Source organism: Schistocerca piceifrons, chromosome 2 (genome assembly GCF_021461385.2).
Source record: "Schistocerca piceifrons isolate TAMUIC-IGC-003096 chromosome 2, iqSchPice1.1, whole genome shotgun sequence".
Lineage (NCBI taxonomy): Eukaryota > Metazoa > Arthropoda > Insecta > Orthoptera > Acrididae > Schistocerca > Schistocerca piceifrons.
The window spans coordinates 356,967,272-356,989,585 of record NC_060139.1 but is presented as its reverse complement, the minus strand read 5'-3'; the positions used below and the strand labels follow the sequence as shown (position 1 = coordinate 356,989,585).

At 43.9% G+C, this 22,314-nt stretch overlaps 1 protein-coding gene across 1 annotated transcript in view; it reads left to right on the top strand.

Moving 5' to 3' along the window:
- Positions 1 to 22,314, top strand: part of LOC124777822 (zinc finger CCHC domain-containing protein 24-like) — a 201,427-nt gene that overhangs the window by 163,240 nt on the left and 15,873 nt on the right. Inside the window, exon 3 of the mRNA XM_047253344.1 lies at positions 14,266 to 14,399. Within this exon, the coding sequence (XP_047109300.1) occupies positions 14,266 to 14,399 (134 nt within the window). The remainder of the gene's footprint in view (positions 1 to 14,265; positions 14,400 to 22,314) is intronic.

Here is a 22,314-nt window from a genome sequence, read left to right as displayed (position 1 = left end):
TTCAAGCGGTAGCATGATGTGGCGGTGGGGCACCCCTCTTCTCTCCCATCCAAGCACTCAGGCAGCATGGCATGGTGGTGGGGCACCCCTCTTCCCCCCATCCAAGCGCTCAGACAACATGACATGGCATTGGGTCACCCCTCTTCTCCCAGATCCAAACGCTCAGACAGTATGGCGTGGCAGTGGAGCACCCCTCTTCTCCCCCATCCAAGTGTTCAGACAGTGTGAGGTGGCGGTGGGTCACCCCTCTTCTCCCCGATCCAAGTGCTCAGACAGCATGGCATGGCAGTGGTTTAACCCTCTTCTCCCCCATTCAAGCGTTCAGACAGTGTGAGATGGCGGTGGGGCACCCCACTTCTCCCCCATCGAAGTGCTTAGTCAGTGTCACATGGAGATGTGGAACCCATATTCTCCCTGATCCAAGCATTCAGACAGCATGGCATGGTAGTGGGGCACCCCTCTTCTCCTCCATCCAAGCATTCAGATAAGGTGATGTGGCGTTGGGGCACCCCTCTTCTCCACCATCCAAGCGCTCAGACATCATGACATGGCAGTGGAGCACCCGTCTTCTCCCCCATCCAAGCGCACAGACAGCATGATGTTGTGGTGGGGCACCCCTCTTCTCCCCCATTCAAGCGGTAGCATGATGTGGCGGTGGGGCACCCCTCTTCTCTCCCATCCAAGCACTCAGGCAGCATGGCATGGTGGTGGGGCACCCCTCTTCCCCCCATCCAAGCACTCAGACAACATGACATGGCAGTGTGTCACCCCTCTTCTCCCCGATCCAAGTACTCAGACAGCATGGCATGTTAGTGGGGTACCCCTCTTCTCTCCCATCCAAGCTTTCAGACAGGGTGATGTGGTGTTCTGGCACTCCTCTTCTCCACCATCCAAGCGCTCAGTCAGCATAATGTTGTGGTGTGGCACCCCTCATCTCCCCCATCCAAGCACTCAGTGTGATGTGGCAGTGGGGCACCCCTCTTCTTCCCCATCCAAGCGCTCAGGCAGCATGATGTGGCGGTGTGGCACCCCTCTTCTTTCCCATCCAAGCACTCAGGCAGCATGGCATGGTGGTGGGGCACCCCTCTTCCCCCCATCAAAGCACTCAGACAACATGACATGGCAGTGTGTCACCCCTCTTCTCCCCGATCCAAGTACTCAGACAGTATGGCGTGGCAGTGGAGCACCCCTCTTCTCCCCCATCCAAGTGTTCAGACAGTGTGAGGTGGCGGTGGGTCACCCCTCTTCTCCCCGATCCAAGTGCTCAGGCAGCATGGCATGGCAGTAGTTTAACCCTCTTCTCCCCCATTCAAGCGTTCAGACAGTGTGAGATGGCGGTGGGGCACCCCACTTCTCCCCCATCGAAGTGCTTAGTCAGTGTCACATGGAGATGTGGAACCCATATTCTCCCTGATCCAAGCATTCAGACAGCATGGCATGGTAGTGGGGCACCCCTCTTCTCCTCCATCCAAGCATTCAGATAAGGTGATGTGGCGTTGGGGCACCCCTCTTCTCCACCATCCAAGCGCTCAGACATCATGACATGGCAGTGGAGCACCCGTCTTCTCCCCCATCCAAGCGCTCAGACAGCATGATGTTGTGGTGGGGCACCCCTCTTCTCCCCCATCCAAGCACTCAGGCAGCATGGCATGGTGGTGGGGCACCCCTCTTCCCCCCATCCAAGCGCTCAGACAACATGACATGGCATTGGGTCACCCCTCTTCTCCCAGATCCAAACGCTCAGACAACATGGCGTGGCAGTGGGGTACCACTCTTATCCCCCATTCAAGCGTTTAGACAGTGTGAGGTGGCAGTGGGGCACCCTTTTTGTCCACCATCCAAGCGCTCAGACAGCATGGTGTGGCGGTGTGGCACCTCTCTTCTCCCCCATTCAAGTGCTCAGACAGTGTGACGTAGTGGAGGGGAGGGCTCCCCTCTTCTCCCCCATCCAAGTGCTTAGGCAGTGTGGCATGGCGGTGGGACACCCCTCTTTTCCCCCATCCAAGTGCTCAGACAGCGTGTTGTTGGCAACGCTGAGCATTACGGCTCTCCTGCGAGGGCACAGCTCGTGAATCTCAATGTTGACCGTCTCTGATCTAGGCTATACATTCTCTTTCTGCTACTAAAGGCATGAAAATGAAACATCATACACACATTTAAGATACTATGCAAAAGCCTATGGAACAATTATTTCCTGAAGTTGTTTTAAAGTTAATTACGTAGCTGTTATGAGAAGATTATACACAAAACTCTCGCTAATTCGGCCATTCCAGGCGCAAATGGGTGCCAGGTTAGCAGGTTATTGAGTGTCTGAAATTTTCTCATTTATTTTGTTTTTTATTTATTTGAAAACATAGGGGATGTAGTGTGCTGTACTTTATTAAACCGAAAGATACGATTTTAAAACATGGATGTTGTACTTTATTAAATCCCAAAATACATTAATTTTCAAAGAAAACTTAGTCCTTGAGTGTACAGTATACTGTAAATAATTACACAGTCGTATCACTCAGAATGAAACATGTCTCTAATTTTTAACTGTCGTAATGATGATACGCATTGGTGGCATGCTGTATCACGCAACCACTTACAAGCATTACACCGGTACTGCATGTATCTGGTTGTTGCAGAATGTATGCACGGAAGACATCGTCAGCTTCAGCACCAGCAGTGTGAGAACCTTCATGCTCTCTCCTCCTGTGCCCTCTTATTGATCACGTTCACCATTACTTTCTTGCACGCTTTTGATTATTACTTCATCTGTTAAAGTTTGGTCTGTATCACAGGTTTCCTTGTTCAGCCACTTAGTAACATCATCATCAACAATTTCTTCTGCTCCAGGAAGGTTGTGGAACATGTCAGTGCACAAAGTAATTGATAATTACAGCTTGACTGGCTCATTGCTGTCACTCACTACTGGATCTAACTCAGCATCAATGGATGGCCACAATTTTCTCCAGGTCTTCTTTACGGTGGTGCTCTCCACTTTATCCCATGCTTTGGCTGCTTGGAAAACAACTTCACGTATGTTAATTGCTTACCAAGCTTTCAGCAGAGTCTCGATAGAGTCGTTTCCACTTTCGTTCAGCAAGGAGACGAGAAGAGAATGTCGATAATGACGTTTAATTGATTCCAAAATTCCGTGGACCATGGGCTGAATTAGGGCTGTCATATTGGGTGAGACAAAGAGTGCTTGTGTACCATACGACTTTAGAGAAACATCTGAAGGATGACTGGGAGCATCGTCAATTATAAGGATAGCTTTCAGTGGAAGCTTCCTCTTCTTTAGCTCCTTTCTCACTGCTGGTACAAACGTTTCATGGAACCACCGAGAGAATATTTGTCTGTCCATCCACGCTCTCTTCTGAGCGCAATACTGCACTGGTAGAGTAGTATTTACGTCAGTGTGTTGATAACAACGTGGATGTTGGGATTTTCCAATCACCATAAGCGGTAGTTTATGATTCCCATTTGCATTAGAACACACCATTAATGTTACGCGGTGTTTCTGTTACTTATAACTACGAGCTTCCTTCTCGTTCTTGGCAGTTAATGTTTTTGAAGGAAGCATCTTGTAAAAGAGTCCTGTTTCATCGGCATTATACAAGGCATCAGCAGTTAAAACGTCTTCCTCTATTATCTTCCGTATCTTGCTTACAAACACGCCAGCATCCTTATCGTTAGCTGAGCGACTTTCCCCGGTGACTGTCAGCTGCCGAATGTCATGTCGTTTTTTCTGGTTTGATAGCCAACCTTCGTTCGCTGCAAACAAGTTACTACCCCAAAGTTGTTTGTTAAATGCAGCTGCCATCTATAAACAGCTACGTCCAGTTCTTCATTCTCACTCTTTCGCATAACTTTCCGTTTTCCCAACTCACAGTCCATTTGTGCTGAGTAATGGCGAATAACATCTTCTTTCTTTCTGATGTCACAAATAGTTGCTCGTCCAACATTGAACTCAGCAACTAAGGCTTTCTGCGAAGAACCTCGATTTAACTTATCTAAAATTGCGAGTTTCTGCTTGACGTCTAGCGTAACGTGTTTCCTTTTAGAAGACATGATTCCGAACTGTAAAGAAAGCTACAATTTCAAATATGGTATATACAGCATTGTTTAACTAAGCATTGTTGCGCACTATAATTCATTGCGCACGTGTTTTTTGATGTGCGCCGGATTACTGAGAGGCCGGACTACTGAGGGCCGGATTAGAGAGAGTCTCGTGTATATCAAGAACTTGATTTCAACGAAAAAAGAATTAGTTAAAAATAAAATAAACATTGATTACGTCTGGCTTGTCTGCGTATAAAATTTGATTAAACGGCACTTCATATAGTTGGAGTTAGCTAACAATATCTATCTCTCTGCATTTTCGTATACGTCCGCCCTCCCCCCTTAAATACCTTATACATTATAATTATTGCAAAAATAAAATTACACAATAATACAAATTTTTTGTACACAGATCGAGCTTATTTTGTTTTGGAGAGTTGGCAACACTTTCTGGTTCTGGGTGTAGTATCACAATAGACATGGCCTTGTGTGGAGACTTCGAGGAAAAAGAATGTTTCAGGAACGCATCTGTCATGTGAGTCCAGAATGATCATGGAAGCGTGACTGGAGAACTGCACTGTATAATGCGTAATCTAAGAAGAGAGGAAACATAATTTCATATCTACTGTCTGCCGGTCAGCAAAGATTCTATATATTTACTCTCTATTAAGATGTACTACTACATATATTTATAGACTATACGATCGCTTGTCTTTTGCAGTGTTTCTCTAATTGTGGGGAGATTTGCTACATCTGTAACTAGCCACTGTAATAATCGCGTAATGTCTCGAGACAATAGTACAGACGATTAACATCTTGCTCTTCATCTGATACGAGTTTCGGTGGCATCCACCGTGGTCAAATCAGAGGTGAACTAAGGCACCCGTAACCATTCTACTGTATTGACAGGTTCTGTGCCCCCTGATTCTCGACTGTGTTTTAATTCGGGGAGACTGGTGGCCAGGTGAGTACAGTAAACTCATCCTGATGCTCTTCGAACCATGGACGTACACTACGAGCTGTGAGACACACTGCATTGTCCTGCTGGTAGATGCCACTGTGCTGAGGAAAAACAAACTGGAGGTAAGTGTGGGCATGTTCACAAAGGATAGATGCATATTTGTGTTGATCCATGTGTCTTCTAAAATGACAAGATCACCCAGCAAATGCCACGAAAACATTCCCCAGGCTATAACGCTCCCTCCTCCGGCCTAGACACCTTCAGCAATTGTCGTAGAGAACTTTCTTTCAGTCATTTCACATCATTAGAGGATAAAACGTGAAGCATCTGAAAAGAAGACCTGTCGCCTCTCTGTGGATGTGCAGTTGCGGTTCTGGTGCGCTAATTCCAGCTCTGCGGCGATCCCATGGCCGGGTGTGGATATGACGAATGCCCGGTGAACGTCATCTGCCAGCGTGCGTAGTGCCAACAGTAAAATTCGGGGCGGTGGTCTTATGGTGTGGTCGTGTTTTTCATGGAGGTGCTTGCACTTCTTGTTGTTTTGCGTGGCGCTATCACGGCACAGGCCTACATTAAAGTTTCAAGCACCTTCTTGCTTCCCACTGTTGAAGAGCAATTCGGGAATGGCGACTGCATCTTTCAACACGATCGAGCACCTGTTCATAATGCGTCGTACTTAGATGCGAATATCACATTAAGCATTCCCACTATCGAAATTTGGGGCACTTCACTATGAAGCTGACATATAAACCATAAGTAAGTTGAAAGTCAATTTTTTACCGATTAGTTTCCGTAAAATCTTTTGAGAAATACTACAGAGCTAACGGAGTGCGCGCAATATTGTACCCGTAATGGCGCTGCCGCACCTTGAGTAGCAGGCTAACCGGCGTTCTCTGTTCGCATCCGCAGGCTCGTGTATAACCTTTCTTTCTGTTCTCACACTACTACATGGCGCATGGTCTTAAGCAGTGCTTACTGGTATCTCTCGACTTCCAGAATTTGAGAGATATCAGAATTAGTTTTTGTTGACTAGTTACAAACCTCATGCTGCATTTCTGCACATGTATTATCACAAATAAAATGTAGTGCCTGCGTATTGATAGCACTGAAACAAACTCTTTCTTCCTGTTAGACAATTCTGTCGAAAACTGTCATGTTTGGGACGTGGCTGTGTCAAAACACAAGTTGATTCTTACAAAGAAGGAAACAGTAACCATCCTCTGTTGATAATGCTATTTATTTACAAGAATAGCGCTGTCGACGTTTCAGCGAACAGGTTTCTCTTCAGACAGCTGTGTGGTCTCCCTCCTATGAGTCGCTATGCACATTTTCTCTCGTGTTTTGGCACATATTTGGAATTTCGTTTATTAATGTCCAGCTGCAATCAGTCCAAACAAATATTACCGTGTCTTTCATGGGCCGCCCGGTGACATGACGAATTGAGATAGAATCTTAATAGCGTTTGTTTTATTTAAAATGCTTTAAGAATTTCCACATTAAAGATTTGGAGGTATTACGTTGTATCACTACGTCGTATTAACAGGGACAGTGAAACATGAAAAATAACCAGTACTGCAACAGGGACAACACCGCCATGGCCTGCACTGACTACTGCCATGCAGCAGCGCTGCTCAGTCGCTGGTGGAGCACTAGATAGTACTCGTGTTTTACTGACCCTGTTAATACAATCGATAAAACAAACATCGCATTAGACTAATCTGAGACCACTCTGTCATACGGGCATTCAAAATCCCTCTTTAAAAATAAATTTGCTTGTAACGGGAAAAAACCGACGTTTTCTGTCGCCACTGGGTATCACATGTAAGACGTGTTGTGCTGTATTTGTTTGGGCTGACTTCAGCTGCACTTTGCAAAATCGAAATTGCAAATATCTGCTGAAATATCAAAGTAAATGTCACTGACCACATTTAAAACGAACATTTATATATTTTTTCGAAGACTACTGCAAACGTATTTAATCTCTATTCAGAGAATGCCTGACAGTTGGATACAAACACACTTACGACACATTACCGAATCTGTGACGACTGTACAAGAAGGCAGGACATAGGGATGACATGTATTCTCTAAATGGTGGTTAATTATAAATTTACAGCAGGCTTACAAAAAGTTAGGTACAGAAATGAATGACAAGTTACAGAATTCGCTATTAGTCCATAAATGCAAGTTACCACGACCAAGAGAATACAGAAATTGCGCGCCTTTGAGTCGCAAGGTCATAACAGTGACGTTGTTCTGTGCCCAGTTTTCGTTTGACGGAACATACATTTTCCTCGTGATGGACGTGCAACAAACAAGAATACAACCACTTTGTTTGCAATGGACGAAATTCGTTTTTAGTGTGAACTATAGCATGTTACTTCTCCATACATCACTCGTTCTCTAGTGGAGCACATATGCAATTGCATATGTTGCATCTTAATTATCGTCTCACAAAAAAACAAAACAAAAAAAAAACAGCTTCGTTAGACGTCATCTGTTCCCGACAATCGATCATTTCACCTCGTCAGTGCTACTTTACAACAGGAAGATCGTACACTCATCTTTGAACTACCGTTTTCAGACCTGTCACACTCCCGGTACAATAGCTGACAGGAAAGAAGCTGGTATAGCCCCGCTGTAAGAGCACGGCCTTGATTTCTAATATATGCAACGCCCAACATTAGATTCCTACTCGCTCCTTTTCTGATCTCTACACACCATACACACTCTGTTATCACACGAGGTGACTGACCACACTGCGAGTGATCTGGCAACACTGTGTTGTTCTACTTGTGTAGACTGGTGAGTCCGAGTTTCTGCTCATTACAGCAGTCAGGTAATTTTTGAGAGCGCCATCAGTGAAGTTGTGTTCTTGTTGTGTATTACGAAAATGGAACAGCGGAATTTACGGCAACGTCATGCCATCAAGTTTTGCAGTGAACATGGGGAATCCGCGAGTGTGACCTATGGTTCAAATGGTTCAAATAGCTCTGAGCGCTATGGGACTTAACATCCGACGTCATCAGTCCCCTAGAACTTAGAACTACTTAAACCTAACTAACCTAAGGACATCATACACATCCATGCCCGAGGCAGGATTCGAACCTGCGACCGTAGCAGTCGCGCGGTTCCGGACTGAAGCGCCTAGAACCGCTCGGCCACAGCGGCCGGCTGTGACCTATGAAAAGTTGAAACATGCCTATGGGGAAAATTCTTAATCAAGAACACAAGTTTTTAGGAGGCACAAATCATTTTCAAAGGCCGAAAACAGGCAGAAGATAAACCTCGCTCAGGGAGACCTTCAACTTTAAAACCCAAGGAAAACATGGAATTGGTGCGTGCTCTCGTGAAATCAGGCCGACGTTTAGCGATAAAAACGATGGGTGATCTTGAGAGGCTCAGGAAAAGGGTGGATCTAGTGTGGCTGGACAGTCCAAACAAGTGGATTCTGCATCATGACAACGCCCCATGTTACGCGGCCACTCCTATCACGGCTTTTGAGACCTCAAAAGGCATTCCTGTCGTCCCACAAACCCCTGTTCACCTGATCAGAGTCCTTGTGACTCTTTTGTTTCTCCAAAATTGTAGAATGTCTTAAAATGACGTCATTTTGGGACTCTGGAGAACATTCAGAACAATGTGACCGACCAACTGAAGCCTTTCAGCACTGATACGAAGACTGGGAACGACGACTCCGCCAGTGTGTAGCTGCCGAAGGCAACTTCTTTGAAAGGGACAATATTGTTGTTTGAAAAAAATAAAAACTTAGGTAGATAATCAAATGGTTCAAATGGCTCTGAGCACTATGGGACTTAATATCTGAGGTCATCAGTCTCCTAGAACCTAGAACTACTTAAACCTAACTAACCTAAGGACATCATACACATCCATGCCCGAGGCAGGATTCGGACCTGCGACCGTAGCGGTCGCGCGGTTCCAGGCTGAAGCGCCTAGGACCGCTCGGCCACTCCGGCCAGCTCAGGTAGATAAAAAATCAGTAAATTAGTTTCATTACTTTTCTCATACACCTCGTAATAGCCACTTTCAATTTGTGGTATACATCTGATACGTTGACTAGGCCCTATAATTTTCCACCCGATAGTGGAGATCGAGAAATTTGCATCTGACATTACCAAAAAAAACATCTGAAACTCTAGTTTCAACCTTTCATTTGGCTCCAAATCAGAGAACTGTGATTGATTCTGGTACAAGTTTGCAAATAATGAATCACACTTGCACTCCACATGAGATGCTAGTTCCTTTCACCAATCCAGCCATCCGACTCCATGCAGCAAGTGTCTTCCGTGATGACATGAGCCTCTGTCCGCAGGTGGCTGCACAAATGGTGGTACAACTGTGTGGCTGGTTCCCAAATTTTTCTTCTCCATAGACGTAAGGGATCCACCACTGCCTGTCACTCACCCTTGAGTCAGGACAGACTGTTTAAATGGTGTGAATCAGTAGACTCAGTGACATCGAGGTTTCCAGGGGACTACGATAACACCAAAGGTGTTACAGATTCCACCACAGGTGCTCCAGTGTCACTGGAGCTTAGGAAAGCAGCATGCAGCCTGTCAGCTTCTAGCTATTTTCAGTTAGTGTCCAGTTCACCTTCTATCCGCACACAAGTACATGCCTTACATATGTCCTGCGATATAAAAAGTATGTAAAGTCACAAAAAAATTACCGACCAAATAATTCAGGGACTAATCAAGAAAGAACAAGCAGACAGTAACAAGGGAGAAAATTAGCGACCACAAGGACCATTAATATGTGGCTAACAGAGATGGGGCTGAGCTCACGGTGCCCCTTGTGCAGGCTGTCATTGATCTCTGCCAACTAACAAGCCCATTTGCAATGGTGCTGGGCACATCTAACGTGGAATCTCATGGATTGGAATAGAATTGTCTTCACTATCAAGTCCCACACTGAATTGAGCCCCAGTGGCCAGTGAAGACATGTTTGGAGATACCCCAGGCAGAAGTTGGATACCAACCTAACTGTCGCCCACCATATGGACCAAAATCCAGGAGTGATGGTATGGGGATGTCATTTCATTTCATAGCAGGACCCCTTTGGTCACTATCCATGACACCCTTACAGCACAGTGCTGTCTACGATATTCTCTACCCTGCCCTTTGTGACAATTCATCCAGAGCTTGTATAGCAGCAAGGTGGTACCCACCCACATAAAGAGGGAGTTTTTACTGCTTGTCTTCATGCTTGCCAAATTCTACCTTGACCAGCAACATCAGCGGATCTCACCCCAGTTGAGAACGTTTGGAGCACTATTGGCAGGGTGCTCCAATCATCCTGGGATTTTGATGATCTAAGGTGCCAATTAGAGACAATTTGGTACAATATCCCTCAGGAGGACATCCAACAACTCTGTCAATCAATGCCAAGCTGAATAACTACTTGTATAAGGGCCAGAGGTGTACCAACACATTACTGACTTGTTCAATTTGTGATGCTCTATCTCTTGAATAAATCATCCTATTTTTCTGAAATTGTAATCATTTGTTCACTGTACACGTACATCACATCTATTGATTTCTGTACCAGTCGGATAATTACTTCATGTTGCATCTTTTTTTCCCGTAAGAGTGTATGTCCAAGAACATTCTAAACTTGACTACACTGTTAAAAGGCAAAACTTAGGGTACAGAGCAATGGTTGGGTGGCATGTTGTATTTTGGTAGAAATAATTTTCACTTTGCAATGGAGTGTGCATTAATATGAAATTTCATGGCAGATTAAAACTGTGTGCTTGACCAAAAACTGAACATGCTGTAAGTTGTTTAATTTAAATTTTATACCTTAGAGATAACCACCACAAAACACTTCGTTATCAGTGTATGTTCCACAGGGAAGTCAAACATGCTCGATTAATATCGCAGACAATAAGAAAATAAAAGCGTTTGAAATAAGGTGTTAGAGAAGAGTGCTGAACATTAGATAGTAGACTGAGCAACTAAGATGTACTCTGTGAAATTGGGGAGAAAATAGCTCTATGGCGTAACACAACTATAAGAAGGGATGAGTTGTTAGGACAAATCCTGAGGCATCAAGAAATATATAACATGGCAATGAATGGAGGTAGGTTTGTGTGTGTGTGCGGGGGGGGGGGGGGGGGGGGAGGGAGGTCCGCATGGATGTACAAGGGGGGGGGGAGGAAAAGTAAGGTAAAAATAGGAGGAGACCAAGACCTGACTAAAGTAAGTAGGTAGAGGTGAATGTAGGTTACAGCAGCTGTCGAGAGACAAGAAGCTTGCCCACAGAATGAAGAGTCATATGAAGCCAGACTTCAGAATGAAAACTCAGCAACAAGATATTATTACTTAAAAATGAACATGAACATTCACAACTACAAGAAACTTCTTTTTTATGTGGTTACCAGTTTAGGTCTGTTTTAGACCATCTTCAGACCTACCATCAGGATGGTAGACAGTGGCATCTACCATCCTGGTGGTAGGTCTGAATATGGTCTAAAACAGATCCAAACCAGTAACCTCGTAAAAAGAAGTTTCTTTCTGTTGTAGCTGTTCATGTTCATTTTTAAGTAATTAAAAAAAACACCATTCTCCGTGAGAAATGTTCTCAAAAATTATTAACGAGATATCATTTTTGAATCCAGGAAATGTGTGAGAATTCTACTGCAAAAAGAAATCAGATGTGAGATGGTAGATTGTTTGATCAGAATATTATTTTGTGCAACCTGCAGTGTGAAGGCACTACAATTTCAGTTATACACTGAAGCGCCGAACAAACTGGTATAGGCATGCGTATTCAAATACAGAGAGATGTAAACAGGCAGAATACGGCGCTGCAGTCAGACATGCCTAGATAAGACGACAAGTGTCTGACACAGTTGTTAGGGTGGTTACTGCTGCTACAATGACAGGTTCTCAAGATTTAAGTGACTTTGAACGTTGTGTTATAGTCGGCGCACGAGCGATGGGACACAGCATCTCTGAGGTAGAGATGAAGTGTGGATTTTCCGATATGACCATTTCACGAGTGCACCATGAATATCAGGAATCCGGAAAACATCAAATCTCTGACATCACTGTGACTGGAAAAAGATCCTGCAAGAACAGGGCCAACGACACCTGAAAAGAATCGTTCAACATGACAGAAGTGCAACCCTTCCGTAAACTGCTGCAAATTTCAGTGCTGAGTCATCAACAAGTGTCAGCGTTCAAACCATTCAATAAGACATCTTTGATATGGGCTTTCGGAGCCGAAGGCCCACTCGTGTACCCTCGATGACTGCATGACACAAAGTTTTACGCCTCGCACGGGCCCATCAACACCGATATTGGACTGTTGATGACTGTAAGCATATTGCCTGGTCGGACGAGTTTTGTTTCAAATTGTATGGAGTGGATGGATGTTTATGGGTATGGAGACAACCTCATGAATCCATGGAACCTGCCTGTCAGCAGGGGACTGTTCAAGCTGGTGGAGGCTCTGTAATAGTGTGGGGAATGTGCAGTTGGAGTGATATTGGACCCCTGATACGTCTAGTTACGACTATAACAGGTGACACATACGTAAGTGTCCTTCTGATCACCTTCATCCATTCATGTCCATTGTGCATTCCGACGAACTTGGGCAATTCCAGCGGGACAATGCGACACCCCACACGTCCAGAATTGCTACAGAGTGGCTCCAGGAACATTCTTCTGAGTTTAAACACTTCTGGTGGCCACTAAACTCCCCAGACATGAACATTGTTGAGCATATCTGGGATACTTCTTAAGTAATAGAACCCAGTACGTTGTCCTCGATGGTGAGTGTTCATCGGAGGTGAGGGTATCATCTGGAGTGCCTCAGGGAAGTGTGGTAGGTCCGTTATTGTTTTCTATCTACATAAATGATCTTTTTGATAGGGTGGGCTGCAATGTGCGGCTGTTTGCTGATGATGCTGTGGTGTACGGGAAGGTGTCGTCGTTGAGTGACTGTAGGAGGATACAAGATGACTTGGACAAGATTTGTGGTTGGTGTAAAGAATGGCAGCTAACTCTAAATATAGATAAATGTAAATTAATGCAGATGAATAGGAAAAAGAATGCAGTAATATTTGAATACTCCATTAGCAGTGTAGCATTTGACACAGTCACGTCGATTAAATATTTGGGCGTAACATTGCAGAGCGATACGAAGTGGGACAAGCATGTAATGGCAGTTGTGAGGAAGGCGGATAGTCGTCTTCGGTTCATTGGTAGAATTTTGGGAAGATGTGGTTCATCTGTAAAGGAGACCGCTTATAAAACACTAATACGACCTATTCTTGAGAACTGCTCGAGCGTTTGGGATCCCTATCAGGTCGGATTGAGGGAGGAAATAGAAGCAAGTCAGAGGCGGGATGCTAGATTTGTTACTGGTAGGTTTGATCATCACGCGAGTGTTACGGAAATGCTTCAGGAACTCGGGTGGGAGTCTCTGGAGGAAAGGAGGCGCTCTTTTCGTGAATCGCTACTGAGGAAATGTAGAGAACCAGCATTTGAGGCTGACTGCAGTACAATTTTACTGCCGCCAACTTACATTTCGCGGAAAACCACAAAGATAAGATAAGAGAAATTAGGGCTCGTACAGAGGCATATAGGCAGTCATTTTTCCCTCGTTCTGTTTGGGAGTGGAACAGGGAGAGAAGATGCTAGTTGTGGTACGAGGTACCCTCCGCAACGCACCGTATTGTGGATTGCCGAGTATGTATGTAGATGTACTTTGCCACACGCTGTTCAGAAGAGATCTCCACTGCCTCATACTCTAACAGGTTTATGGACACCCTGCAAGAGTCATGGTGTCAGTTCCTTCCAGCACTACTTCAGACATTAGTTGAGTCCATGGCACTTCGTGTTGCGGCACTTCTGCTTTTTTTGGGGGGGGGGGGGGGGGGGGGACTACCCAATATTAGGCAGGTGTAGCAGTTTCTTTGTCTCTTCAGTGTATTTGTGGCAGTTTATGTGCTACTGAATTGAAAAACTGATCGAGGCGATTATCTGACTTAACCCATACACACACATTGAGCTATATGTAATACCATTTACAGGTAAGATGGAATTCCTATGTTTATATTTCTTCATTTTCAGTATAGTTCAGCTTCAGACAATGAGGTAGTTGTTTTTAGATGCAGCATTTGGAAATGCATGCACAGGCAGACTTCATGTTACTCTCCAGAATTTTTCTGTTGTGGATACCTTAGCAACAGCAAAGTATAAGTGAGTGTCCATGGTGTGTTGCAGTTGACCTGGTGGAGCAGTTCAGAGATATGCACATTGGTGTGCCCTCAGAGCGGAAGCCAGGGAAGCGGCCACCACCTGCCTACATGTGCCATTTGTGCTTCAGCAAGGGTCACTACATCAAAGACTGTCCTCAGGTAAGCACGTGCTACTCTCTGAAAGATTCCCTACACTCACTATTGTATAGAATGGGTTTTTGAGATTTGATATTACGATTATAATGCATCCAGCATAGAACTGAAATTCTGTTATATCTGTATGAACGGGGGAGTCAAGACTGAAGTCAAGATTAAAATTCCATTACTGCAACTATTGCAGATCTCTAGTTTCTCTTCATTAAACAGTGGGTCACAGAATAAAATACTACAAAAATAAAATAAATCAATACGAAACATTATTAAACAACAAGCAAATAAAAACAATGATGCAAATGAAATTGAATTCCCAGAAATATCTTTGGCAGAAATGATGACACATTGAAAGCAGTGGCAAAAATGGTTCAAATGGCTCTGAGCACTGTAGGACTTAACTTCTGAGGTCATCAGTCCCATAGAACTTAGAACTACTTAAACATAACTAACCTAAGGACATCACACACACCCATGCCCGAGGCAGGATTCGAACCTGCGACCGTAGCGGTCGCGCGGTCTCCGACTGTAGCGCCTAGAACCGCTCGGCCACCTCGGCCGGCGAAAGCAGTGGCAGTTAGTTTCAATGGGTACTTCAGTATAGTGGTAGCAAACATTGCACCTGCTAATAAAAAACCAAATAAAGATACGTTAGACTCACTCCCAAAGACAGTGTTTAATCCAACGATAGACGTTCACGTCAGACAAATCTGAAGACATTATAAAAGGCATACAAAGAGTGAGAAGTGATAATTAATAGTGAGCTTCCCCGTGTTCACTTAAGGTTAATGTTTCCATATTCTACACAATATTTTGACAACCAACTCGTACGTCATCTCCAGGTGCTGCATATTTTGCTATTACGTGTAGGCCTACTTGCTGCCGGGACTCCAACCAGACTGTGAGCTATTGTTGGTCTCATGCCACTATTTACAGTCAAGTTCGAGTCATGATGTCCACTGCAGCATTTAATGCTCTTTTGTTTTACAGAACACACACTGATACGCCACAAAATGCAAATTCCCTGTATTTTCCAGCTCTGATGGATGTAATGGTGGCAAGGTTTTAATAAATTTAGTGCCTTACACCGATCGTCATTTAAATTGAGACTTACATCCATTTTTATTAGGTTTTCCGAATCTTTATTTTGATTGAATCCTTAATTGTACTGTCCCAGAAACTTGGTGTTTGCTCCGTGATACTGGTATCATCAAATGGGGCTTTTGTAAAGAAGGAGACTACACTGAAACTATATCCTGGAGCCGCAGTTGACTGATGCGATGTACAAAGTTGGCAGAGATGCGAATGTGGTGTTCACACTTCACCACATATTTTCTGAGAATGTGTTTCAGTATTTTGCCAGCTTGTATGCAGCTGCACCAATATTACTAAATGTGGGTTTTAAAGGAATTCTTTCCTTGCGTACCTGAGCAAGGTGATGTAGTTGTGGTAGCACTGCTGCTTCTGTTTTAAGACCCTTAACGATTTTGTATGACATGTCAGACTCAGTGAGAAGTGTTATCATCTTCCTCTCGATTTTATTTGTAGGATCTACGTCTAAGTGATTACTTCGCTATTCACGATAAAGTGCCTGGCAGAGGGTTCAATGAACCACTTTCAAGCTGTCTACCGTTTCACTCTCGAACGGCGCGCGGGAAAAACGAGCACGTAAATTTTTCTAAGCATGCCCTGATTTCTCTTACTTTATCGTGATAACCATTTCTCCCATTGTAGGTGGGTGCCAACAGATTGTTTTCGCAATCGGAGGGGAAACTGCTGACTGAAATTTCATGAGAAGATCCCGTCGCAATGAAAAACGCCTTTGTTTTAATGATTGTCACTCCAGTTCACGTATCATGTCTGTGGCACTATCTTCCCTACTCCGCGATAGTATAAAACAAGCTGCCCTTCTTGGTACTTTTTCAATGTCATCCATCAGTCCTATCTGATGCGGATCCTACACCACACATCAATACTCCAGAATAGGGCGGACAAGCGTGGTGTAAGCAGTCTCTTTAGTAGACCTGTTGCACCTTCTAAGTGTTCTGCCAATGAATCGCAGTCTTTGGTTGGCTCTACCCACAACATTATCTATGTGATCGTTCCAATTTAGGGTATTTGTAATTGTAATTCGTAAGTATTTAGTTGAATTTACAGCCTTCAGATTTGTGTGACTTATCGCGTAATCGAAATTTAGCGGATTTCTTTTAGTACTCACGTGAATAACTTCACACTTTTCTTTATTCAGGGTCAATTGCCACTTTTCCCACCATACAGATATCTAAATCTTTTTACATTTCGTTTTGGTCAACTGATGACTTTACAAGACGGGAAATGACAGCGTCATCTGCAAACAATCTAAGACGGCTACTGAGATTGTCTTCAATGTCGTTAATATAGATCAGGAACATTAGAGGGCCTATAACACTTCCTTGGGGAACGCCAGATATTATTTGTGTTTTACTCGATGGCTTTCCGTTAATTACTACGAACTGTGACCTTTCTGATAGGAAATCACGAATGCAGTCGCACAACTAAGGCGATATTCCATAGGTACGCAATTTCGTTAAAAGACACTTGTGAGGAACGGTGTCGAAAGCCTTCTGGAAATCTAAAAATTGGAATCAATTTGACATCCCCGTCGATAGCACTCATTACATCATGAGTATAAAGAGCTAGTTGTGTTTCGCAAGAACAATATTTTCTGAATCCGTACCGACTACGTGTTAATAAATTGTTTTCTTCGACATACTCCATAATGTTCGAATACAGTATAAGTTCCAAAACCCTACTGCAAATCGACGTTAGTGATATGGGCCTGTAATTCAACAGATTGCTTCTACTTCCCTTTTTGGGTATTGGTGTGACTTGAACAATTTTCCAGTCTTTAGGACTAGTAGGACAAGGCCTCCGTTGACCCAAAGTAGGTCACCCCAGACCAGGACCTCGCCCCAACGTAGGTCACACCAGACAAGGACTTCGCCCCAAAGTAGGTCACCCCGGATGATGTCCGTGACGTCACTGATGAAGCAAGTGCCACACCCCCTACCATATCCCCCTAGCGGGAAGTTTGAATTTTGGCAGGAAAGTGCCACGCCCCCCTTCCAGGTAGGAAGTTCAAATTCCAACAGGATAATGCATCACACCACGGTTATCTCTACTAACCTAACCACTTCCCTTCCCTCCCCTCCCCCAGAAAATGGCGGGAAGTTTGAATTTTGTCAGATTTTCGCGAGTGCCACGCCCACCTGGAGTTGGAATGAATTTTCGCGAGTGCTACGCCCACCTGGACTTGGAAGGAAATAGTTAAAGTCTACACCACAATCCTCAACCAACCATAATGTCATCTTACCAACCCACGTTGTCAGGCTAACGTACCCTAACGTGTACTAACATGTACTAAAGTGCATAGCGCATGACATCATCCAAAATGGTGGGAAAACGACTCAGCCTAAGATGGAATAAGTTTTTATTTTGCAAGCGATGTCTCCCCAACGAGATCTAGACTCCAACCGACCTACTACACATTACTGCCACCAGAGGGTACTGTCATCCCTCCTGTGACTTAATCTCAGATGATGGTCTGTGGGGGAAAATGGCGCGAAAATGACTCAGGCTGCACTGGGCTGCTGGGGAGAGTAGGGAAGGAGTGCACTTTATTTATTTTGGAACATTTTACTGATGGATGGAGTATATTTATCACCCTGACACAAAGCATTCACCCTGATGTGCTTGGGATCGTGATACACAATCTACAGATCTGTAAACAACTCCTAATTTTTCGAAATAATTTCAATACAGACATTCAGACTCTTCCTAAATAATGCAGTACGTAGATGTGCAGACACAAAATCAACTCGTAAACTGCCCAAATAACGCATAGTGCAGCCTACAGACCTGTTCGCAAAATAATGCAACAGACACACGAGCAACGTACGCAGACACCACCCTCTGTCCACTAGCCAGCACAGGAGGATACCACAGCCCCTCGAAGTGATGTGGTTGTCAGCTGTCGAACCACACACAGATGCCCGCACACATGAGGTGGCGACATCCCTTTTATACTTGGTACCTGAGAAATTCCTCTCGGAATACATAATCACCTAGGCACCGTTGATGATGCGATCAAATAGGAGCAAAAACTTATTTACAGGACAAAGATGCTCCAAACTGGGACAAGTGCCTGGGTTCGTCACTACCCTCCCTCTATCTGTGGTCTGGCGAAAACGCTACAGAAATCCGATCCAGAATACCACAGGCTACTTTCTCCTTAGCAGTTCTAACGGACTATGTGTGACATGTGGCTGATGCATCATCACGCGTAGCTACTTACCATTGCAAGTGCATTTAGCGATGTTCTCAATATTATTCCAAAGCCACATTGCTATCTAAAATAATAACCAAGTAAAACTCTAGTAAATTGCATAGAGTCCCAGAAATACTTAACGTGCGCTTTTGTAGGAGTTTTCGTGTTGTCTCAGCTTGTATGCAGGGAATTTCTTGCCCTAACAGAACCTGTTTACGAAAATAGCGCAGAATAACATCTAATGCACTCTTCGCAGCGGTCCTAACGTGATACCCCAGTCCATCACATGTTATCCTTTCTGCTTCAACACACACAAACGTTCCCACCGCTATGTAGAGGCTCCTATATCCCAGCATAAAGAATGTGAATGAATCGAGCATTATGATTGGCTGTTATCGAATTTACCCGCCGAATTACTGATGCCCTTGGTGTCGAAGCACCATCCACCTCTTCTTTCTTTCTGCAGATGGGACTTTCAGCGGTAAAATTATTTTGCACAGATCGCTAAATTGCATTGACAGTTAAACCTGCATAGTTGTTTACAGAACATCAGATACTTACAAGACTCACAAGAATATTGGAAACCAGGCGCATTTTTAGCAGTGTAACTCTAATTAAATATTACGATTGCTGCTACAGTTTGACACCGATCGATGTACAAGAAATGACTCCTCTTGACGAGTATGCTTCTGGAAATAATCTCAGTATCTATAGCACACCTAATTTTCCACATAAAAAAATCTCTCTCATAACCTCGCGGTTATCAATGTGCTGAATCTATACGTCCCTCATGATAGGACACACAGTCATCCTCTCTAGTCATACCACAATATAAGCCACAGTAACTTTACAATGCAATATATACACATTTTACACAAACAGTGCAGTTATCTTTTATATCTGTACAGCACCCGAAAAAATTATTATATGCCTGCACTCACACAGACTTTGTCACGATGCTCCTCAGTCCTAGGGAAACACCATCCACCTTTTCGTTCTTTCTACAGACCTGACATTCAGCGGCAATAAACTATTTTACACTGACCGTCATATTGCACCAACAACTAAACCTCGCAATGTGCCATACATATCGTGAAATACGGAAAGATACCTACTCAATTACACTACCCTCCCACTGGGGCCAGGAGCTTGAATATTAGTGCGTGAAACCGATCTCCAACACAGCAATATATCAATGCGTACCGTGTCAATGTAGTAAACATACAATTCGTATCCTACATCATACAAAATCACCCCCTTTACTTCAGAAAGCCCTCAGTGAATCGAAGTCACTCTCAGAACTGATGTGCAAAGACAGTCTCGTTTCCCCCTCGGTACAAACGCACTACTGTTTCTGGTCCAGACCTGCCTGCTTGCCTGCGTTTCTACACCCATCTCCAGACTCTGGGATTACATGAACACAAGTATTTTAGCACCATTTGCCACAATATTATATCATTTTTGTGGTACTTCTCGATATCAAGCACACAGCAGTAGCCTCCCGATCGTTCACGCAACATAATTCTGAAGATATAGACGAAATTATTTCTTTACAAACCCGAAGTTTAGCTAGGTGGAGCGTGCTCTAGACCACTGAGTAACTACAAACAAACAGATGAAAAATGACATTCCACCCGCAAATACCGATCTCGCTGATGTAACAGATTCCAAATCATCCCTATAATTTACAAGCCAACTAAGGTCTTTCCCATGTCTAGAGGACAGGCAAACATGTCTTCCACATGCCAGATGCACAGATCACAATCAATCATCTCTCAACTAAATAGAGGAGCAAAATGTGCAGAAGCAGTCAACTGACCAATTTACATGGGACAGAATAACGGTCCAGCACGAAGCACCTCCATACACAATCTGCTCTCTTGTCGAATGATGTTAAGCTCAGACTGCGCTTGTAAGATGGGTGGCTTTTGTGATCAAGTGGAAATTTGAGAAGATTGTGTATGGAGGTGCATTTGTGCTGGACTGTTATTCCCACCCATGTAAATTGGTCGGTTAACTGCTTCTCCATATTTCGCGCCTTTATGTAGTTGAGACAAGATCAATTGTGGTGTGTGCATCTGGCATGTGGAAGACAGATTTGCCATCCTCTAGACATGGGAAAGACCTTAGTTGGCTTGTAAATTATAGGGATGATTTTGAATCTCTTACAACAGCCAGATCAGTATTCACAAGTGGAAATATCGTTTTTCATCTGTTTGCTACTAGTTACTCAGTGGTCTAGAGCACACTCCACCTAGCTAAAGTTTCAGGTTTGGAGAGAAATAATTTCGTCTATATCTTCGGAATTATGTTGCATGAATGATCGGGAGGCTACTGCTGTATGCTTGATATCGAGAAGTACCACAAAAATGATATAATATTATGGCAAACGGTGCTGAAATACTTGTGTCCATGTAATCTCAGAGTCTGGAGATGGGTGTAGAAACGCAGGCAAGCAGGCAGGTCTGGACCAGAAACAGTAGTGAGTTTATACCGAGGAGGAAACGAGACTGTCTTTGCACATCAGTTCTGAGAGTGACTTCAATTCACTGAGGGCTTTCTGATGTAAAAGGGGTAATTTTGTATGGTGTAGGACACGAATTGTATGTTTACTACATTGACATGGTACGCATTGATATATTGCTGTGTTGGAGATCGGTTTCACGCACTAATATTCAAGCTCCTGGCCTCAGTGGGAGGGTAGTGTAATTGAGTAGGTGTCTTTCCGTATTTCACAATATGTATGGCACTTTGCGAGGTTTAGTTGTTGGTGCAATATGACGATCAGTGTAAAATAGTTTATTGCCGCTGAATGTCAGGTCTGTAGAAAGAACGAAAAGGTGGACGGTGTTTCCCTAGGACTGAGGAGCATTGTGACATAAAGTCTGTGTGAGTGTAGGCATATGATAATTTTTTTTGGTGCTGTACAGATATAAAAGATAACTGCACTGTTTGTGTAAAATGTGTATATATTGCATTGCAAAGTTACTGTGGCTTATGTTGTGTAAAAGTGTATATATTGAATTGTAAGTTTCTGTGGCTTATGTTGTGACATGTCTAGAGAAGATGACTGTGTGTCCTATTGTGAGGGGCGTATAGATTCAGCACATCGATAACTGTGAGGGTATGAGAGAGATTTTTCATGTGGAAAATTATGTGCACTATAGATACTGAGATTCGTACCAGAAGCATAGCCGTCAAGAGGGGACAGTACCTGTACATCGATCGGTGTCAGACTGTAGCAGCAATCGTAATATTTAATTAGAGTTACACTGCTAAAAATGCGCCTGGCTTCCAATATTCTTGTGTGTCTGGTAAGTATTTGATGTTCTGTAAACAACTATGCAGGTTTAACTGTCAATGCAATTTAGCGATATGTGCAAAATAAATTTACTACTGAAAGTCGCGTCTGTAGAAAGAAAGAAGAGGTGGATGGTGCTTCAATACCGATGGCATCAGTAATTCAGCGGGTAAATTCGATAGGAGCCAATCCTTTGTGCTGGGATACAGGAATCTCTACATAGCGGTGGGAACGGTTGTGTGTGTTGAAAGCAGGAAGGGTAACACGTTATGGACTGGGGTATCACGTTAGGACCGCTGGGAAGAGTGCATTAGATG